The sequence below is a fragment of the Delphinapterus leucas genome, chromosome 2 (genome assembly GCF_059928025.1).
Source record: "Delphinapterus leucas isolate spDelLeu-1000000601 "Yukka" chromosome 2, BTC_Dleu_Yukka2, whole genome shotgun sequence".
NCBI lineage: Eukaryota > Metazoa > Chordata > Mammalia > Artiodactyla > Monodontidae > Delphinapterus > Delphinapterus leucas.
Window position 1 is genome coordinate 114,108,093 of NC_143130.1, and position 22,317 is coordinate 114,130,409.

The 22,317-nt window shown below is 35.4% G+C and overlaps 1 protein-coding gene across 6 annotated transcripts in view; it reads left to right on the forward strand.

Annotated features, from left to right (window-relative positions):
* G2E3 (G2/M-phase specific E3 ubiquitin protein ligase) overlaps positions 1 to 22,317 on the forward strand; it is a 51,553-nt gene that overhangs the window by 24,196 nt on the left and 5,040 nt on the right. For 4 of the 6 annotated variants that reach the window (XM_022553497.2, XM_022553495.2, XM_022553500.3 and 1 more), the window contains 6 exons: positions 6,112 to 6,236; positions 6,343 to 6,472; positions 7,393 to 7,700; positions 9,537 to 9,718; positions 13,426 to 13,598; positions 21,995 to 22,185. In XM_022553497.2, coding sequence (XP_022409205.1) covers positions 6,112 to 6,236; positions 6,343 to 6,472; positions 7,393 to 7,700; positions 9,537 to 9,718; positions 13,426 to 13,598; positions 21,995 to 22,185 — 1,109 coding nt within the window. Of the gene's footprint in view, positions 1 to 6,111; positions 6,237 to 6,342; positions 6,473 to 7,392; positions 7,701 to 9,536; positions 9,719 to 13,425; positions 13,599 to 17,827; positions 18,093 to 21,994; positions 22,186 to 22,317 lie in introns of those variants that run through there. The other 2 variants (XR_002641937.2, XR_002641938.2) reach the window with 2 other exon arrangements.

A 22,317-nucleotide genomic window follows, 5' to 3' on the forward strand; every position in this document is an offset into this window, starting at 1 on the left:
GTCCCAGTGTCCTTTTTTTTTTTTAACATCTTTATTGGAGTATAATTGCTTTACAATGGTGCGTTATTTTCTGCTTTATAACAAAGTGAATCAGTTATACATATACGTATGTTCCCATATCTCTTCCCTCTTGTGTCTCCCTCTCTCCCACCCTCCCTATCCCACCCCTCTAGGTGGTCACAAAGCACTGAGCTGATCTCTCTGTGCTATGTGGCTGCTTCCCACTAGCTATCTAGCTTCCCACTAGCTATTTTACGTTTGGTAGTGTGTATATGTCCATGCCACTCTCTCACTTTGTCACAGCTTACCCTTCCACCTCCCCATATCCTCAAGTCCATTCTCTAGTAGGTCTGTGTCTTTATTCCCATCTTACCCCTAGGTTCTTCATGACATTTTCTTTTTTTCTTAGATTCCATATATATGTGTTAGCATATGGTATTTGTCTTTCTCTTTCTGACTTACTTCACTCTGTATGACAGACTCTAGGTCTATCCACCTCATTACAAATAGCTCAATTTCGTTTCTTTTTATGGATGAGTAATATTCCATTGTATATATGTGCCACATCTTCTTTATCCATTCATCCGATGATGGACACTTAGGTTGCATCCATCTCCTGGCTATTGTAAATAGAGCTGCAATGAACATTTTGGTACATGATTCTTTTTGAACTATGGTTTTCTCAGGGTATATGCCCAGTAGTGGGATTGCTGGGTCATATGGTAATTCTATTTGTAGTTTTTTAAGGAACCTCCATACTGTTCTCCATAGTGGCTGTACCAATTCACATTACCAGCAGTGCAAGAGTGTTCCCTTTTCTCCACACCCTCTCCAGCATTTATTGTTTCTAGATTTTTGTTTTGTTTTGTTTTCTTGGTACACGGGCCTCTCACTGTTGTGGCCTCTCCCATTGCAGAGCACAGGCTCGGGACACACAGGCTCAGCGGCCATGGCTCACGGGCCCAGCCGCTCCACAGCATGTGGGATCTTCCCGGACCGGGGCACGAACCCGCATCCCCTGCATTGGCAGGTGGACTCTCAACCATTGTGCCACCAGGGAAGCCCTGTTTCTAGATGTTTTGATGATGGCCATTCTGACTGGTGTGAGATGATATCTCACTGTAGTTTTGATTTGCATTTCTCTAGTGATTAATGATGTTGAGCATTCTTTATGTGTTTGTTGGCAATCTGTATATCTTCTTTGGAGAAATGTCTTTGTAGGTCTTCTGCGCATTTTTGGATTGGGTTGTTTGTTTTTTTGTTATTGAGCTGCATGAGCTGCTTGTAAATTTTGGAGATTAATTGTTTGTCAGTTGCTTCATTTGCAAATATTTTCTCCCATTCCGAGGGTTGTCTTTTGTTCTTGTTTATGGTTTCCTTTGCTGTGCAAAAGCTTTTAAGGTTCATTAGGTCCCATTTGTTTATTTTTGTTTTTATTTCCATTTCTTTAGGAGGTGGGTCAAAAAGGATCTTGCTGTGATTTATGTCATAGAGTGTTCTGCCTGTGTTTTCCTCTAAGAGTTTGATAGCTTCTGGCCTTACATTTAGGTCTTTAATCCATTTTGAGCTTATTTTTGTGTATGGTGTTAGGGAGTGTTCAAATCTCGTACTTTTACATGTACCTGTCCAGTTTTCCCAGCACCACTTATTGAAGAGGCTGTCCTTTCTCCACTGTACATTCCTGCCTCCTTTATCAAAGATAAGGTGACCATATGTGCGTGGGTTTATCTCTGGGCTTTCTATCCTGTTCCATTGATCTTTCTGTTTTTGTGCCAGTACCATACTGTCTTGATTACTATAGCTTTGTAGTATAGTCTGAAGTCAGGGAGCCTGATTCCTCCAGCTCCGTTTTTCGTTCTCAAGATTGCTTTGGCTATTCGGGGTCTTTTGTGTTTTCATACAAATTGTGAAATTTTTTGTTCTAGTTCTGTGAAAAATACCAGTGGTTGTTTAACAGGGATTGCATTGAATCTGTAGATTGCTTTGCGGAGTAGAGTCATTTTCACAATGTTGATTCTTCCAATCCAAGAACGTAGTATATCTCTCCATCTATTTGTATCATCTTTAATTTCTTTCATCAGGGTCTTATAATTTTCTGCATACATGTCTTTCGTCTCCTTAGGTAGGTTTATTCCTAGATATTTTATTCTTTTTGTTGCAGTGGTAAATAGGAGTTTTTTCTTGATTTCACTTTCAGATTTTTCATCATTAGTATATAAGAATGCCATAGATTTCTGTGCATTAATTTTGTATCCTGCTACTTGACCAAATTCATTGATTAGCTCTAGTAGTTTTCTGGTAGCATCTTTAGGATTCTCTATGTATAGTATCATGTCATCTGCAAACAGTGACAGCTTTACTTCTTCTTTTCTGAGTTGGATTCCTTTTTTCTCCTTTTCTTCTCTGATTTCTGTGGCTAAAACTTCCAAAACTATGTTGAATAAGAGTGGTGAGAGTGGGCAGCCTTGTCTTGTTCCTGATCTTAGTGGAAATGGTTTCAGTTTTTCACTATTGAGGACGATGTTGGCTGTGGGTTTGTCATATATGGCCTTTATTATGTTGAGGAAAGTTCCCTCTATGCCTACTTTCTGCAGGGTTTTTATCATAAATGGGTGTTGAATTTTGTTGAAAGCTTTCTCTGCATCTATTGAGATGATCATATGGTTTTTCTTCTTCAATTTGTTAATATGGTTTATCACATTGATTGTTTTGCGTATATTGAAGAATCCTTGCGTTCCTGGAATAAACCCCACTTGATCATGGTGTATGAATCGTTTAATGTGCTGTTGGATTCTGTCTGCTAGTATTTTGATGAGGATTTTTGCATCTATGTTCATCAGTGATATTGGCCTGTAGTTTTCTTTCTTAGTGACATCTTTGTCTGGTTTTGGTATCAGGGTGATGGTGGCCTTATAGAATGAGTCTGGGAGTGTTCCTCCTGGTGGCCTTATAGAATGAGTCTGGGAGTGTTCCTCCCTCTGCTATATTTTGGAAGAGTTTGAGAAGGATAGGTGTTAGCTCTTCTCTAAATGTTTCATAGAATTCGCCTGTGAAGCCATCTGGTCCCGGGCTTTTGTTTGTTGGAAGATTTTTAATCACAGTTTCAATTTCAGTGCTTGTGATTGGTCTGTTAATATTTTCTATTTCTTCCTGATTTAGTTTTGGCAGTTTGTGCATTTCTAAGAATTTGTCCATTTCTTCCAGGTTGTCCGTTTTATTGGCATAGAGTTGCTTGTAGTAATCTCTCATGATCTTTTGTATTTCTACTAGTGCCCTTCAGCTTGAGAAAGTAGGTTTTCTAGTTAGTGAAATGTACTTTTGCTCTTAGGATGTTTGAAATTTTAACTTGAGATGAGGTATATTTATTAAATGCATATTTACATCTGTGTACAGAAATTATTGCACTTGGCATAATTGTTACTTTTGTGGTGTGTTTTCATGAGGCTCTGTTTTCTAGAGCTCTACTGTGGTAGCCAGTAACCACAGGTGGCTATTGAGCACTTGAAATGTGGCTATTCCAAATTGAGAGGTGTCGTAAGTGTAAAATACACACCGAAGACTCATATGTATCTTAGTTTACTAGGACTGCCATAACAAAATACCACAAACCAGGTGGCTTAAGCAACAGAAATTTTTCTTCTCAGAAACCTAGAGGCCAGACGTCCAAGATAAAGGCATTGGCAGGTTTGATTTCTCTTGAAGCCTCTCTCCTTGGCTTGCACATGGCTCCCTTCCAGCTGTGTCCTTCTGTCTGTGCCTTAATCTTTTTTTCTTATTAGGATACCAGTCATATTGGATTAGGACCCACGCATATGGCCTCAGTTTATCTTAATTATCGCTTTAAAGGCCCTATCTCCAACTACAGTCACCTTGTGAGGTACTGGGTGTTAGGTCTTCAACATATGAATTCTGGACGTGACAGAATTCAGCCCATAACAGTAAGAAAAGACCTTAAAATATCTTGTTAATAATTTTTTAAATTGATTACCTGCCAAACAAAATGACTGTGTTTTGGAAATACTCAAATTTATTTCACCTGTTCCTTTTACCTTTTTAAATCTGGTTACTAGGAAAGTTTAAATTACATATATGATTTACATTATATTTCTATTGGATGACACTGTTCTAGAGGTTAAGAAACTAGGTTAATCTATCAGTGTTTGTTTTGGATCACTATAAGGAGGATTTGGCATTTGAAATTTATTGATTACTCTTTTGTAATATCCGTAGATGTTGACTATAATGTTAACAATCGTTTTTTGCCTTCTCTGTACACTATACTGTATGGGGTATTAGAAATCAAGAGTATCTTTATTTTTTAAGATGCAGGATAAAAAGTAACAAATCTAATTTTGTTGAAATTTTGATAAATTTTTATCCCTGTTATGTGGTCTTAATTAATATGACAAACTGAAACTTAAAGTGCAGAGCAGAATATTGGGAGCCTTATCTCTTATGGAAAGTGATTTGGCTAGGTGAGCTACTACTTATTTTGGAAGACTCAGCTGAAGTCTTGCAAGCTTTGGAAAGTTTCCCCTAAGAAGTTCTTACTATTCCTGATTCCCTGTTCTGGCTGGATTTTCTCTTCATTGTGCTTGTTACAATAGAGTTGACAATATTTAAATTTGTCTTTGCCATTAGACTAAAGATTCATTAAGGGTGGAGGTCTCATTGAAGATGTCAAGTAATGTGTATTCTTGCCTAAGTTACTTGATCTGGTGACCCTGATTATTCATCTGTAAATACTAATAATACCCTGCTCAAGGGTTGTGCTGAGGTAGAGATGAAATTAATGTATATAAAGTGCTTTGTAGACAGTAAAGCACTTTACAGTTCTAAGAAGCAATATATTCATTAATAATGATATTTTCTAAATTCATTTTAGGCTATTTTGATTAACTAATATACATATTCCTTGTATACCTCTGGTCACCTAATCATTTGCTACCAAACTCCCTTTTCTTTCTGGCAGCTACTTTGCCTTTTCTCCTAGGACACAGAGTCCTGCTATCTGAATGCTTTCTTTGCAGTCTCACTCCCTCTCATCCTAGTGATAGGAAGGTAATTTGCTGAAAGGCAGCATGGTGGAGTGGTTAGGAGCATGGGTCTGAAGCCAGGTAAACTGGATTGGAAGCCTCACTCTGAGACTTACTAACAGTGTGAACTTGTTTGGGCAAGCAATTTACCCGTCTATGCTTTGATTTCCTCTTCTTCAAAATGGAGGTAACTGGTTTTTCCAACCTTCTGAAATTTTTCCAACCTTCTGAAACTTTACATGTAAAGAGTGAGAACTGGGCCTGGTGTATAAGCACTCGTTAGCTGTCATCTTTCTTCCTCTTCATCATCAGTTGGCAGAACTATCTGGGGAAGAGAGGGAGACACAGAGAGGACATACCCCTACACACCCATGTCCACACAGAGGGAGATTCGCCCACACCTACAAGAGGTGAAGTTACGCAGCTAAGTCTCTTATCACCCACATATCCACACACTCAGGGGGTGTATCCATTCTGTACAGACGGACGTATTCATAACCAAACAAAGAGGAGGCTGCACGCTATAACCCACCCCCGTACAGAAAATGTGAATGCTGACTGGCACATGTCACACAAGACAGTGGGGAAACATTGGGAGTGGGGGATTGAGGGGAAAAGATGAGAGAGAAAATAAATGCGGATCAGGTAGTAAGTCTGGATCCTGTTGAGCTGCACAGTACTTGGGGTGTCTGAGCAAGCTTATTATAGGAAATAATTCCTCACCTTGAATGGGCAAGATAGTATTTTAGGTAAGATAATGTATTTACTGAATGCTTCTTCCACATCAGACATACTTTGGGTATATGTGCATGTACATGCTGATATTTAGTTTAGTATTTTAAGATAGAGAATATTTAAAGAAGGAAGTTACAAACATAATAAATGAAATGGGGGGAAAAAACAACTTTAGGAAAAAGTAATGCAGTATCAAAGCAGATAATTTATTTTCCTTCCTTGGGTAAAAGGGTTGGCTGTGTGTGTGAGGTGGACAGTGAGGTGTGCAGTGGTGCTGATGGTCGGAATTAGACTAAGTTAATACCACATGGAAATAATCTGCTTCTCTTTATGTCCTCAGCAAATGGGAAATAAAGCGCTGTCAGTGTTGTGGTTCTCGCGGAACACATCTAGCCTGTTCCTCACTACAATCATGGGAAGAAAATTGGGAATGTTTGGAATGTAGAGGTATTCTTTACAATTCAGGTAATATTTTGTGATTTTGAATAAGGATGTTTTTACTTAAATGCATATTATTCAAAAGTTTCTACCTGTATTCCTATTATACTAACATTGGGTTTTAAATCTGTAGGCGATTTCCAAAAAGCCAAAAAACACACATTACCCAACACTAATGTGGGAATAACTGATTGTTTGTTGGAGGAATCTTCACCTAAATTACCCAGACAGTCTCCTGGAGCCCAGCGTGAAGACCTGCTGAGGTGTGTATTTTGAATTGGAGAAAAATATAAAACTCTGTTTTGAGAAAATTAGAACAGGAAGTAGCTATATACATTTAGAGTATTAGCTGTTCTCAGAGTAGTTTGGAAGGGTATTTTTCAAACTGCAGTCCCTAATTTGATGTAGAAAGAGGATCCTTGGACATTGCCCCTAACAGGATTATTTTGAGTACATTAATTCCAATTACAGATGGAGAAACTGAGGCAGGGAACAATTGAGTTAGTCCAGGTCTTGTTAGGGCACTGGTTGCCTGGCCTCATGCTCAGAGGTTCTGACTCTGTTTATCTGCTGCGGGGCTTAAGAAGCTGCGTTTCTAACAAGTTTCCAGGTGCGGCAGCTGCTGCTGTTGCTGGTCTGGGGCCACACTTTGAGAATTAATAGTGTAAACTGAAAAGTACTATTTAAAGGAGTGTGAATTCTGCTTAAAATATGTAATCTCTTAAAAATATAGTTCTCTCATACAGTGAGCAGAGATTACATTTGCTCTATCTTTAAAGGATCTAGTGAACATGAAATAAGATGCAGTTAAAAGCAGAAACTAACACACCATTGTAAAGCAATTATACTCCAATAAAGATGTTAGAAAAAAAAAAAAAAGATGCAGTTAAGCAAGTATGTCCAGGGAGGTAAGAGTTTGAGCTTTTGACTCTTATACCTAAATCCAGTGAATTGTATAACATTAGGTGATTTTAATTTGGTAAAACATTGGGTAGAGGGAATCAAGAATTTAGAACCAAGGTTATCAAATAACTTTTTGGTTCCACTGGCGGCCATTGTTTGCTTTTGGGTGGGAGTTGGGGAAGAACTTCTTTCTATTCTTTTTTTATTTGGCTGTGTAACTGCTGTGACACGTAAAGTACTTTAGAGTACTTACCTCTATGTTTAAATTCATGTTTTATAGGCAAGGCAGCAAATTTAGAAGAGATATTTCAACTCTAATAATAGAGCTAGGATTCCAAATTAAAAAAAAAGCTAAAAGATTATTTATCAACAAAGCCAATATCTGGAATAGTGCCTTAGATGGATTCAGAAATCAAAACTTTAATCCTTCATATACAATTGAAATAGCATATGTTAATGAAAATGATCATTTTGGAAAAGAGCAGCCTGGATCAAAGCAAGAATTCCTAAGTCTCTTAATGCAGCAACTTGAGAACTCACCATTGTTTGAAGGGTCCTTGTCAAAGAACTTGTCTCTCAATTCTCAAGGTAACTATTTTCTTTATTATTGTACATACTGAATATACCATGTATTAAGAAAGAGATAGCAGGTTAGAATTGATACTCAATACCTGTCAAAATGTATAATCACTTTGTTACTAAAATACTGATAGAATCACAGAAAAGGGGGGAAGTGATGTTTTTTAAAATAAATTTTGTAGTGAAACATTTTTTATTTTAGAATATCCTTAATTTCTTTATAGCAAAATCCTCCTTAAAGTGATTCTATAATTAAGTATAACCTCTTAAAAATGTACTTAATTTTAATTCATTTGAATAGAGTGGCCAAATGGGATGAATGAGTTTTTGAGCTCTTCTTGTTCATATATTTGAAATTTGCAGTTGGCATGTTTCTTCACAACCTAGGATTTTTATAACATAATTTTTTGGTTCACATATAACAGATTTTTAGCACACTTTTGCTTTCAAGAGTTTTTTTTTTATTTAACAGAATTATATATATGACACTTTTCTGTCTTTACTTCTGGTAAGGAATTAATGTGATTAAAACAGGCATCTCAAAACACTGGTTAATTCTAGCATTCTTTTTTTAGGAGCTTTTATAACCGCTTTTGCTGTAATAGGAATTTGAGAGAGAGTGAGAAGACATATCATCCCATTTGACTTCCTTCTATGTTTTCTTTAGAACTTCCTCACCATTGCCTGAAGTATCATTGAAATAATTGAGAAACTACCAAGGATCATTAGTACTACTATGTATAGTACACACAGTTTAATTCTAAACTCCCTTTAAAAAAAAACAAAAACGCTCCAAGTAATCAGTATGTTATTAATTCGTGGCAGTTTTGGTACAGTGGAGAGAGTACATGGAATTTAAGTCACAAAATCTGAGTTCAGTTTGTACACATCTACTTCAGTAGCTTTATTTCCCTAGATTAATTGCATAGCCCCTCTGGATCTCAATTTCTTCATCTGTAAGATGTGACTACTAATATGTGGTATATAAGGTTATTGTTGAGGAGATTTTATTATTATTTCAGGTATTGTTAATGTTACTTATTAATAAATTACTTTTAATTTTTAGGAAAAATAAAGGAAAATTTACATGATATCTTTTTGAGTTATCGAAGTAGCTAAAACATTTTTAATGACACATTGAAAAATATTGTGACGATATGGTAAGATAGCATATAGTGTTGAGAGTTAATTTGTACCATTTTGTATATCAACAACCTTAAAATTGTTCATATCCTTTGAACCACTAATACTGTATGTAGGAATCTATCCTAATAATCAAAGATATATAAACAAGAATGTGTCAATAGATGTTGACTGTAACATTGTGTCTCATGTAGTTGAAACTGGGCTAGCCAGTAATAAGGGGGTGGTTTACATTGCAGCACATCTGTAAATTAGTTTGAATGCATTCATTAACTGTATATTTGAATAATTTCAAGTAATATTTTAAAAATTTACAATACAGTAAGTGGAAAAAGACAGAAGTCAAGCTATTTATGTATATGTTTATATGCACATGAGACATATTATAAATACACCAAAGTGTGTACACTGGTTATTATGGTGGTAGGATTATAGGTGATTTTATAAAAAGACTTTCTGTATTTACATATTTTTCTATAATAGATTGTTACTTTGAATTCAGAAAAAAAATTTGTAAAATTGTATATTTTGGTTGAAATTTATATTTTATACATTATTATACCTTCTGTGAATTAGGTTATTTTACATTCGTCTAAAGCTTGGATTTTTTAATTTTTAATTTATTATATATGTATTAATTACATATGATGGTTATATAATAATAAAAGAGGTGTATTTGATATATTTTATCTGTATTTACAGCTCTGAAAGAGAATCTTTACTATGAAGCTGGCAAAATGCTTGCCATTTCTTTGGTTCATGGTGGTCCTTCACCTGGTTTCTTTTCTAAAACCTTATTTAACTGCCTTGTTTATGGACCAGAAAGTACCCAACCAATTTTAGACGATGTCTCAGACTTTGATGTGGCACAGATTATAATCAGGGTAAGAAATGTACCTGTTTGTTCAGATGTAGACTATGTTCTAGGTGTATTTGAATATAAATGATGGATCTGCAATAGAATAATACTCTTTGTGGAGTAGTTAAGGGGTGTCATTATTTTTGTTTACCAACAAAGTTAACAACCATTTAAGAGACAGATGTAAAGGGCAGGCAGCTAGAGATCAAAGTGCCATGTTTAATGTTGATAAAACCAGTTGGATAATGTGACTTAGATCTGTGGTCAGAATGGCTTGCTAACACTCCTCAGAACTAGATGGATTTATCTGCCCTGCCAGGGACAACATAAGGCAGGTTCTTTGTTGCATGCTCAAGAGCAGATGAAAGTGCACTTTCCTGTCGTCAGGTGGAGCTGAAGAAAGGATGGTTACCAGCAGAAAATTTATCCTTCCTCCTACAGGGAGATATGAGTGATGGGTGGAGAGAAAGACCAGGCTGAATTTCTTCTCTTTGGAAACAGTTGGGGAGACTCAGTGTTCCTCCCCTCAAAATAGTTACCATGGGCTTCCCTGGTGGCGCAGTGGTTGAGAGTCCGCCTGCTAATGCAGGGGACACGGGATCGTGCCCCGGGTCCGGGAAGATCCCACATGCCGCGGAGCGGCTGGGCCCGTGAGCTGTGGCCGCTGAGCCTGCGCGTCCGGAGCCTGTGCTCCGCAACGGGAGAGGCCACAACAGTGAGAGGCCCGCGTACCGCAAAAAAAAAAAAAATAGTTACCATTTATTAAGCCCTGTACTACACATGTTATCTGTACAAACTCAGTTTACTTATCATAAGTAACATTGCCCAAGTGTTACTGATTTAGAAAGTAATGAAACAGTTGAGACAATGAAATCCAATTCAACTTTTCCTCCCTTAACTTGTCCCATACTTAAGCCTACTCTATCCATTGTCTCAGTTAATAGGCAGTATAGTTTAATGGTTAAAAACAAATGCTCAGAAGTCAGATTTTAGTTTGAAATAACTGATATAAGCTATGTGACCTTGGGCATGTTGGGTTAATCTTGTTAAGCTTCAAGTTTCTAAACCAGAAAGTAAGAAACCTGGAAATGTGTATTTTGCCCAAGACTCCTCATTCTAAAATGGTATTTTAAACTGACCCTTTAACCCTTCAGTTTATTTTTTCTTTTCTCCTCTTTACGAGAAAAAATGTACTTTAACTTCATTGTTTCCACTTCCTCTTTCCTACTCATTTAACTTACAGTCAGACTTCTGTTCCCACCACTACTCTTCTGAGTTAGCTAGTTCATTGCTGATATGCAGGGATCTAAATCTCCACATGCAAAGGCCTTTTCTAATTCCTCATCTCCTCTGACTTCTGCAACCACCACTGTATTTGAATTCATCTCTATTGTTTTCTTTAATATCTACTCCCTCCTACTTTTGACTATTACTGTCTTTTTTAATGCTTCTTCTTCCTACCCCTAAAACTTAGGTAATTTTCAGTGTTGTCTTAACAGTCCTCCTATACTATTTGGAAAGAGTCTCCTCATCTATAACCTTTCTGATGATTTCCAGACCTGTATTTTTGAGCCCCTAGAGGTTTATATCCAGATAAGATCTGGGTCTTCCTACCAAATTGAGCACAGCATGTTTAGGACAGAAATAATTTTTTTCCCAGAATTTGGTTTTTTGCCTGATTTTCCTTTTCTTTTCAAGAGATTTCTTATTTCCAAGTTATTCTGGAGACAGGGTTGTTTTCATTCTTCCATACTCCATTTATCAGTTTGTGTCAAGTCATATGTCTCTAACAGTGGCCTTTCCTTCTTATTTCTAGTATGTTTACTATACCAAACTCAGGTTATATCTAAGTTTAAACAATTAAGATATTATTCTAATCATCTTCTTCAGGATGATTCTTTCACAAGTACAGGTTTGACCACATTGCTTTCTTCCTCAGGAATCCTAATGGATTCTCATTGCCTATTGAATGGAGTTCGAGTTCTTCATTAGGGCACTTGGAGCTCTCCTCATGGCTTTACTAACTCCAGTTTTTGTACTCCTAGCCAGTGTTCCTTCACTGATTTAGTCAACAGATATATATATATCTACAAGGTGCTATGTACCCCATATGGTTTTTTGTTTGTTTTTATTATTTATTTGGTTCTCCCAGGTCTTAGTTGTGGCAGGTGGGCTCCTTAGTTGCAGCTGGTGGGCTCCTTAGTTGTGGCATGTGAACTCTTAGTTGCGACACGCATGTGGGATCTAGTTCCCTGACCAGGGATCGAACCCGGACCCCCTGCACTGGGAACGCGGAATCTTAACTACTGTGCCACCAGGGAAGTCCCTGTATCCCATACTGTTTTATCACTGAAGATAAAGTAGTGAACCAAACAAAGCCCCTGCCTTCTTGGAATTTACATATTAGAGGAACGACAAGATAAATAAATATATAATATACTGTCATGTAGTAAAATATATTATAAAAATAGAACAGAATAAGAGGAAGGATATCTTTTCCAAGATAATGCTTGGGGTATAGTAAGTTAAAGCATAGGCTAAGCTTCTGTAACAAAGAGACCCAAAAGACAATGGCTCAAAAAAGGCAGATATTTATTTTTTTCTAAAATCTAGATTTTAGAGTAGGAGTTGGCAAACTATAGCTGTAGGCCAAGTCTTGCCTGCTGCCTTTTTAAAGTTGTATTGGAACACAAACACACCCATTTGTTACGTGTCTGTGACTGCTTTTACACTACAGTGGTGGAGTTTAGTAGTTGTGACAAGCACCGTATGGCCCACAAAGCATAAAATGCTATCTGGCCTTTACAGAAATGGCTCCTGTTTTAAGGTACAATTGTGATACACCAAGTCACCCAGAGAATTGGATTCCTTCCTCTTGTTGTGTAATCATTTAGGATATTGTCTTCATAGCTGAAGCTTGCTGTACAGGGAGAAAGTGGAAGTAGAGTGCAGGGAAATTTGACACATTTTCACTCATGTCCCATTGGACAGCCCTTAGTCACATAAGGCCACACTAGCTTTAAGGTAAGTTTGGCTATATGCCCAGCTAAAACTTAGGGTGATGGGTTTGGAAGGATGAGAACATATATGCAACTATTAGAGTGTGAAGGTAGTTTGAACAGGGTAGTCAGGAAAAACTTCTGAGGTCACAGGAGAGATCTGAAATAAATGAGGGAATCATGTAAATACCTGGAAGAAGAGTTTTTTGGAAGAAAGAAATAGCAAGGAGATTTTCCATTCAAATGGACTTTGCCTCCTAATTTTATCTTTCTCCCTCTGTAACTTTGTTCAAGAGCTAACCTATGTGAAAGTGTCTGGCACATAAATGGTTAAGTATATCTTTGTTTATGTTGTTCCCTCAAATACTCTTGAGTGTATCCATTTTTTAAAATCTCAGCTATTCTTTCTTTCATGAAATCTCTGCAGGTCTTCTTTCTTGCCTCTCTAGTGCTATGTAACTGTTCTATACCAGTTACCACCTTTTATGGAAGTAATTTCCTATATTAAAGTGGCATTATAGTCTAGATTTCTTGAAACCTAGGTTTTGGCAGAAATATACAGTATTTATTAAACTGGATTATCAGACATTTATTCTAGGAAAATAATTCTTAGTATACTTTCACTTCACCCAGGTGTACTCAAGAACTGAGTATAAAGTAATGTGTCATTTGAAATGTAAATATCTTTCACAAGTAAATGAGTGAACTGGGTGTATTTTCTTCTTCATTACAGATAAATACTGCAGCAACTGTGGCTGACTTAAACTCTTTAATAAATGAATATTATAACTACCTAGAGCTTATTGGATGCCTAAGACTTATAACATCATTAAGTGATAAATATATGTTGGCAAAAGACATACTTGTTTATCATGTAATTAAGAGAGTCCAAGCACCTTTTGAAAGGTAAGTTGTTCATATGTTAAGGATTCTCTCAAATTACATGTTTAAAGTGGTTAATTGTCTTACAATGTGAGATATATTTGATAAAATGTAAATGCTATTTTAAACTAATGCTTTAAGACTAACCTCTTAAGGATGAATACTGTTCTTAACATTCTACACAGAATTGCTTAAATGTATACTGTTTAGGTAGGAAAAGTAATCGTTATCTCAATTTATAATTAATTTTTCTAAATAAAAATTATTTTTATGTTCTCACATGCTGCTGTTCTTTTAATAGTGGGAAACCTAAAATATATATGAAAGTAGGCAGAGTGATACACCATGTAATCACCACCCAGATCTAACAGTTATCAACCAACCAGTGGCCAGTCTCGTTTAGCTAGCCTTCCCTTGTTACTGACTCCAGTTTTATTTTCAAGCAAATTAAAAAATTTCAGTATCATTAATCTATGTATTTAATGTATTCAAAACTGTTATAGTTGGTTATCCTTACTGAAGTTCAGATTGTCTCATCTTTAACCAGTATAAACCTCTTTATGTTGTTTCTTCTGAGTTCTTTTGATGTTGACCCTTAATGGTCTTTGATAGCCTTCTTGCTATATGGTATGACAAGGTGTTTCATGCTCCTTTTGTACATTCTGGCCTAATGAGCTTTGTTTCTTTGAATGGGAAATGGTATTTCAAATCCACAATCTGGATGCTAGGGATGCTTGTTTTTGCCACGTTGGTCATAGTTTCTAGGCCTTTTCAGTGGACTAAAAGAAGAAATATAGGGGTTTTTTGTTGGTTTTTTTTTATTTTTTTAAGATAAAATACATCATAGGTTTCTACTGATACTTCAGATTCACTACTACAAGATTTTTGACTTTTTCTTTGTCCCATGTTCATAATCCCAGTTCTCAAAGACATTGATGAATTAGAGTATGAGTAATTCCTTGATTTAATCCACATTTCGTAAATTATAGTCACAGAATGATAATGCCAACATTATCATCAGTAACATAACATTATTGAAAATAGGTTAAACTTGTTTTTCTATTTCTTTTTGTTCTAGGGCTATGCAGTCAAATTACTGTGTTTTAAAGTCATTTGGCATAGTTATTTTCTTTGTTGTTATATTACTAACTGGGTATACATTTTATTTTCATTTTTTATCTTATTTTTTCTTTTTATTGACTTTTATTAAAGTTTGATTTTATTTTAAAATTATATAAAATGTTTGCATGATTCCAAAGTCAAATCTATGATGACAGTACATTGAAAGGACTCAGCTCTGTCATACAAATTATATTAAGATAAGGATAGCTTTCATCCTTATCACACCTACCTTCCATCCCCTATGAAGTAATTATTTTAGTGGCTTTTACTGTTTATCCTTCCATTATTTTTTTTAACTGATAGCAGATAAATATATGAGTATATGTGTGTGTGTATATTCATTTCTTTTATTAGATAAATAGTAACATACTATCCACCCTTTTTCCTCCTCATTTTTTACTTGACAGTATATGGTCCTCATTCCTTTTTTAGAGCTCTACAGAACTTAAGCACTCTTCCAAATTAAAATTTAATATGACATCATAAGCTTAAACAGTTGTAAAGGATATAATTTCCAATATATATATTTTTTTTTAATTTATTTATTTATTTTTGGCTGCATTGGGTCCTCATTGCTGCACGCGGGCTTTCTCTGGCTGTGGCAAACGGGGGCTACTCTTCATTGCAGTGTGCGGGCCTGTCATTGCGGTGGCTTCTCTTGTTGTGGAGCATGGGCTCTAGGCTCGCGGGCCTCAGCAGTTGCTGCTCACAGGCTCAGCAGTTGTAGCTCGCAGGCTCTAGAACACAGGCTCAGCAGTTGTAGCACACAGGCCCAGCTACTCCACAGCAATGTGGGATCTTCCCAGACCAGGGCTCGAACCCATGTCCCCTGCATTGGCAGGTGGACTCTTAACCACTGAGCCACCAGGGAAGCACTCCAATGTATTTTTAATACTGTAATTAAAGTAACACTGTTACATAACTGTTTAAAATGTATCCAAGTGTCTCTGACTATAAGACTCTTACATAGCAAAATTTTCTTACAGTTAAGAATTACCATTCATAATTATGATTAATACATAGAATAATCCAAATATATTATAAATTTTGATACAGTTATTTAAAAACTTATTTGAAATGTATCTCTTAATGACATAGATGTACAAAATATTTTTTTCCCAAGGAATTCATATGTCTACAGATGGATTTTTTCTCATTGCTAAGTTAGATAATTCATTGCTGTTTGTTTATTTTGTGTGTGTGTGTGTGTGTTTATAGGTATGAGTAGTCTAGTTGTCAGGAAAGGCTTCCCTATCTGTATAAGTGGTGTTTAAATTAAACCCTGATTTATAAATAGGAGTTAGGCAGATCAAGATGAAGAGGGCAAGAGAAAAGAAGCTGAAGACTGATCCCTCCTTTTATGTGAAAGATAAATCATATAACAAAAAACAATATTTTAAAGCTCAAGAGTCCTGTAGATGTCAGAAATAACAAGGAAATCAAAAGCCATAGTACCTCTTTATTCCTGCCCTGCAACTAGGTTCATCATGGGGTAGGAGGGCGAAGCTGGGGGGAAGTGAGAGTAGCATCCACATATATACACTACCGAATGTAAAGTAGTTGGCTGGTGGGAAGCTGCAGCATAGTACAGGGAGATTAGCTCAGTGCTTTGTGATGACCTAGAGGGGTGGGATAGGGAGGGTGGGAGGGAGGCTCAAGAGGGAGGGGATATGGGGACATGTATATGCATATGGCTGATTCATTTTGTTGTGCAACAGAAACTAACATAGTATTGTGAAGTAATTATGCTCCCGTAAAGATCTATTAAAAACAAAAAAGCCATGGTACCCTAAATGTCATATGAAATCAGAACCCTCAGTTTGCCCCAAACTTGGGTTTGGCATTCTGAATGGACCCCAATCTGAACCAAAGACATTAACAAAGTAATTGGTCTTAGGATTCGTAGTACTTACAGAGTGCCAGGCAAAAGCAAATACGTAACAGTGTTTAGGGAAATTTCTACAGCCTGAGCCTGATGGGAATGCTAAAGTTACATTGCTAAAGAAGAGGAGGTTCCAATAAAAGACAAAACACAACCATCCTAAACAGCAAGTATTGGGAATAGCACATCAAGGATTTAAATAACAGGACAAACTGAGACATAAAAAGTTATTACAGTGATTTAAAAGAAAAAAAAAAAACCAAACATAAAATGTGAAATGAATCAAATAGTGCTTCTAAGTTGAAAAATGATCATAGACTTCCAGTTGTGGATAACGTGGAATAGACACTCTTCTCTCTATTCTTCCTGATAAGCACACTTAAAAACCCTGAACAGTGTTTATAAAACAAACTTAAGAAGACTTTTGAAAGGTAGAGAGATGAAAGCAGACCAGCTGGGGATCTCAGCAAGGACACAGCTGAGAGAAGTCTAGACATTCTTATTTGAAGGAAAACTAAACGATTTGTCACCAGCAGACCTACCCTAAAAGAATGCCTATGGGAATTTTTTGAAATAGAAAGCAAATTATTAAAGGTGGAATCTTGTAACATCAGGAAGGAAGAAAGAATAATGAAAAGAATAAAAGCATGTCTCCTCTTGTGTCTACTAAATTATGTTTGATGGCTGAGGCAAAAATGATAACATTCTCTAATGTGGTTCACAATGTATATAAAAGAAATACTTAGGAAATTATAAACAGCAAAAGGCAAAGGGACATGAAGGGAAGTAATGTTTCTATACTTGAACTGATAAAATGTTGGCAGCAGTAAATTATTACATTTTTTAAAAATCTGCACATAGAAATACACTCAAAACACTATAGATAAAAATGGAATCCAAAAAAATAATCAAGCAACCAACAGAAAAACAAGGAAAACGAAACAGAAACAAAAATGATCATGGAAATGAAACTTGGTGGTTGTTAAATGCTAGGCCATTGAAGAGAAAAAGAGAGAAAAGGACTGAAACAAGAAATGTCATGAAAGTTAGAATAAGAGCACCCACACATATATTTGACAAAAGAGACGGAGGCTGGGCAATATTATAGAAAATGCTGCTTGAGAAGTTCTTCAGGTTCACAGGGCTTAACATGCTGAAGTGTAGTGTACTTTGTGATGAAATTGTGTTCTGAGCAAAAAGACATTATTGTAAAAATGAGCATCAATTATATTGGACGCCTTTTTTTCAGTGACATCAACGTTGAAAACAGACAGCCAAGATAGTAACTTCACAGAGCTAGTTACGTTATCATTCAAGAGAGAGGAGGAAATAAAGACATTTTGAGACAGGTTTACTTCTTTCCTGGAGAGATTAATAAAATACCTACTTAAGGAAGAAAGAAATTGAACCCAGAAGGAAAAAGTAAGATACAAGCACCAGGAGTAAGCAAAGAAATGAAAAGACCTGAATAAATAAAAACAAGCATTGGCCATTTAAAAGACAACTAAATTTTGGTAAGAAATGGTTAAAATAATTAAAATACTAGCTAAAGGTTCATCTGTAAGAAGAGAATGGATATTGTATTTATTGTTTTAAGGAACTTGTATTCTTGAGGTAGTAGTGGGGAAGCATTAATTACCTTAAGATTGTTAAGCCAAGTATATATATTTTAAGGGAAAACTCTAAAATAACAGGAATAGAGTGTGTAACTTCCAAACCAGTTTGATGGGGCTGGGGGTAGAAATAAAGAAAACATATTTAATCATATAGTGAACAGAAAAAGAGGGATGAAAACAAGCAAGGGAAAACACATGCTCAAAGAAAACATAAGATAGAAAACATATAGGTAATTATATTACATGTAAATAGCTTAGATTCATATTTAAAAAACAGAGGATCTTAAATTGCATTGCAAATAAATGATTTTAAAGCAAAAAAAGAGAGAAATTCTAATAATCTTTTTAAAAAGCCTTGTCCTTAAATGACCCTAATAGTGTTAAAAAGAACAAATTCTTTAGGATTCAGCAGTCTTGAATATATTTGTATCTAGCAACATGGCCTCAAAATTTACTAACAATTCTGAGGACTGTTTATAAAAGGAAGCAAGGCAGGTAGAACATCAAAAAAAAAAAAATCTTGCTTTAGTGCACTCCACTAATAGATTAAAAGAGAAAAATCAAACAACCTTCATACAGTTATACATGCAAAAAAAGCAATTGCTGCATTTAAACATTTATACATAATTTTAAGCTAACAATTTGAAATATCCTTATAAAGATTAGTTAGTAAAGATTCAGCAAACATTATCCTTAATGAAGTGTGATAGACGTTCCTCTTAAGGCCATGACAAGCCTGAGATACATATAATTACCCCCTTCATTTCTACAATATGCTGGAGGTCCTAGTAGAGCAACAAGACTAAATGAATAAGTGAATGTTATTAATTATTCGAAGAATTAAAATTATCATTGGTAGTCTAGATGACTGTCCAACTAAAATAATCTTAGAACTGCTTCTGTAAAGAGTGTAGCAAGGTTACAAGAGGTAAAGGACACTAACAGGGAGGTGTACACGTGAGAAGGAATGGTAACGAAAGAAATTTGTTAATTTTAGAGTAACTAAACACTGATTGTACACAAAATTAATGTTTACTTTGGGGATTTATGATACAAGGTGGAACAAAATGTTTAAGTAGCATAGGAAGAGAGAGCTACCAGAGTTGCAAGTGTTCTAAGGTCTTTGTATTGTTCAGGAAGAGGGTAAATACCTGATTCACTTTAGATTTCAAATATGCCGATTAAAATTTTGAGGTAAGCATTTAAAAAATAAGAATTAGTATAACTTTTTAAATAGAAGGTAAATTGGAATTTTGTTTTAAAAATACAAAAATCGGCAGGAAGGAATAAAAAATTTTTTTGTAATTCAGTACAGTTGCCCAAAATAAAGTGACAGAACTAGTTTCCTAAATGTAGTAATAACTATTACTATATAACAATTAGAAAAAATTACTCTCAAAAAAGCAAATTGCAGAAAAATAAGCATACAGTATGGTACCATTATTGGAAAGTTTCAAAACAAGCAAACCAATACTAGTTATTTTTTAGGGATACATATATAGTGAAACTAAAATGAAATGCAGGCTATAGTAAAAATTTCAGAATAGGTAAATAGCAGTTTCAGATAGTTTTCTTTGTAAAAGGAGAGAAGGGAAACTGATGAATGGGCAGATTTAGTTGAGTGAATAGAATATTTTCTTAAAAATAATCTGAGCAAACATAAAATGTTAATGTCTTTCAAAATCAAGTTACAGTCATGGTTTTCTGTTATTTCCTGGATTTTTATATAAGCTTGAAATATTTCATTTTAATTAAAAGTAAAATTATAAAGGTGAATTTAAGTTTGGCTGAAATTTGCTTCAAAGGTAGGTGTAAGGTGAAAGTTAAAAGCAAGCAAAAAAGGCAGCAATTGTATTGTGGAGGACCTTAAAAGCCATGTTAAGGAGTTTGGACTTTATTTCATGTGCAGAGTGTGTATTATTAGTTTCCTATGGCAGTTGTAAAAAATTATCACAAACTGAGTGGCTCAAAACAAAAGAAATTTATTCTCCCATATTTTTGGAGGCTAGAAGTCCAAAGTCTCAGTGTTGGCAGGGCTTCATTCTTTCTGGGAATTTAGGAAGAGAATCCATTCTTTGCTTCTTTTAGCTTCTGGTGGCTTGTGGTTGCATAACTCCAATCTCTGAATCTATATCACATGGCCTTTTCCTCTCTATCTTTTATAAAGACAGTTGTCATTGGACTTAGGGTGAGCCCAGATAACCTAGGTAGAATGATTTCAAGATCGTTAACTTAATTACATCTGCCTGGACCCTTTTTCCAACTAAGATCACATTCACAGGTTCCAGGGAATAGGATGTGGACATATCTTTTGGGGGCCTCCATCCAACATACCTAAGGATGAATGACAGTATGGGGGTTTACATGGAAAATCAACTTGGAAGCTTACATACCTGGTACAACAGTTCCACTGGTATATGGAGAAATGAGCAGATAAAAGGGATTTCAAAAAAGGAAATTCATGGGATTTGTAATTAGGAGTGGCAGAGGGAAGAGTTAAGAATGACTTTCAGATTTAGCTATACTAATAGGGTGAATAATGGAGGCATTTGTTGTCACTTACGGTTCTGATTTTGGTAGTAAGATAATTAACTTTCTTTTGGACTTAATAGGTTTGGGTGCTTGGAATATGTGGTACCCAGCAGTCTGTTGGGTATATATTCTGGGCTGGAAATAACAGATTTTATAGTTAATGAACATAAACCTGCTTAAATAAAGCCATGGGATATGGTAAGAAAAAAGAGAAATTTGCCTTGTTACAGATCCATGAGGGACAAACAGTAGCATTTAAGGCAAAGCAAAGAAAGAATAAGCTTTGTAAGAGACTCGGAAGGTTTGGCCAGAGATATAAGGGGAAACCAGGAGACTGATCCCATACATCATTCATGCACTTAGGGCAGTTATTCCTGAGATGTAGAAAGGAGTGGAGGGAAAGTGAATAGGAAATTAAGAAAAGGAGACAGTAAATGTAGGTAAGTCTTTCACATAGGTTGTCTCAAAGGAAAGCAGATGGGATTGAGTGAATTTTTTCCCTTATTCAAAGATGGGAAAGATAAGCATATTTTTGTGCTCTTGAGGAAGAGCTAATAGAAGGGAAGATGAGTCAGTGTAGCAGGGTACCTGAGGACGTGGATAGGGAATCCAGAGCCACAGTTAGGGTTAGTCAGTCTGGTAGGCAAAAATGGTATCTTCTTCATTCTTTGCTTATTAGTGAGAATGTGCATTTTTAAAAATTCATTTGTTACTTGTATTTTCTTAATGATGCATTCATATTTTGTATTTCCTATTGAGTTCTTTTAGAAAATGATTTGTATTTTTGTTATATTAGAGAAATTAGTGTTCTATCATGTATCAATATTTTCCCACTTTGTTTTGTATTTGTTAATTTCTTTTTAGCAATACATAAGTTTACAATTTTTATGTGGCTCAAGTTTATGCTTCTTTTTCTTTGCAGTCTTTCATTTTATACTAACTAGCTTTGAAGCGTAAAATTTTAGATATCTACTTTTTTCCTTTTAATAAAAAATTGTTAGCTTAATTTTAAAACTATTCCATAAAGCCAAATAATGTAGGCATGGAAAATATTCATTTTATATTAATACATTTGCTTGTTATTGATTTGAAAATACCATATCACATAAAGTGTATCCATATTTTTCTTTGTTTTTCCTCACCTTTTTTTTCCCACATCTTTTTTTTTTCTGTCTTTTTCACACATATATGTGATAGTAAATTAGCTAGAAATGTTCATTCCAAACACATGTGTATGAATGTTGGCTCATTGTTTTTCTTCTCTTAAGTTTTAAACAGGGTCTGAGAACTCTTGGTGTTTTGGAGAAAATTCAGACTTATCCAGAAGCATTTTGTAACATCTTCTGTCATAAACCTGAGAATCTTTCCACAAAAATTCTTAGTGATCTTTTTACAGTACACACATTATCTGACGTACAGGCTTTGGGGTTTTGGAACAGTTACTTACAGGCTATTGAGGGTATGTAGATGTTTTATTTTTATTTAACTGTCATAGAAATTTTGTTTTGGGATATTTATTTCTTGGAGTTTTTGCTTTTTATAGTAAGACTTTAATCTAACTATTTACAAAACTTGTTTCAAAACAAGTTTA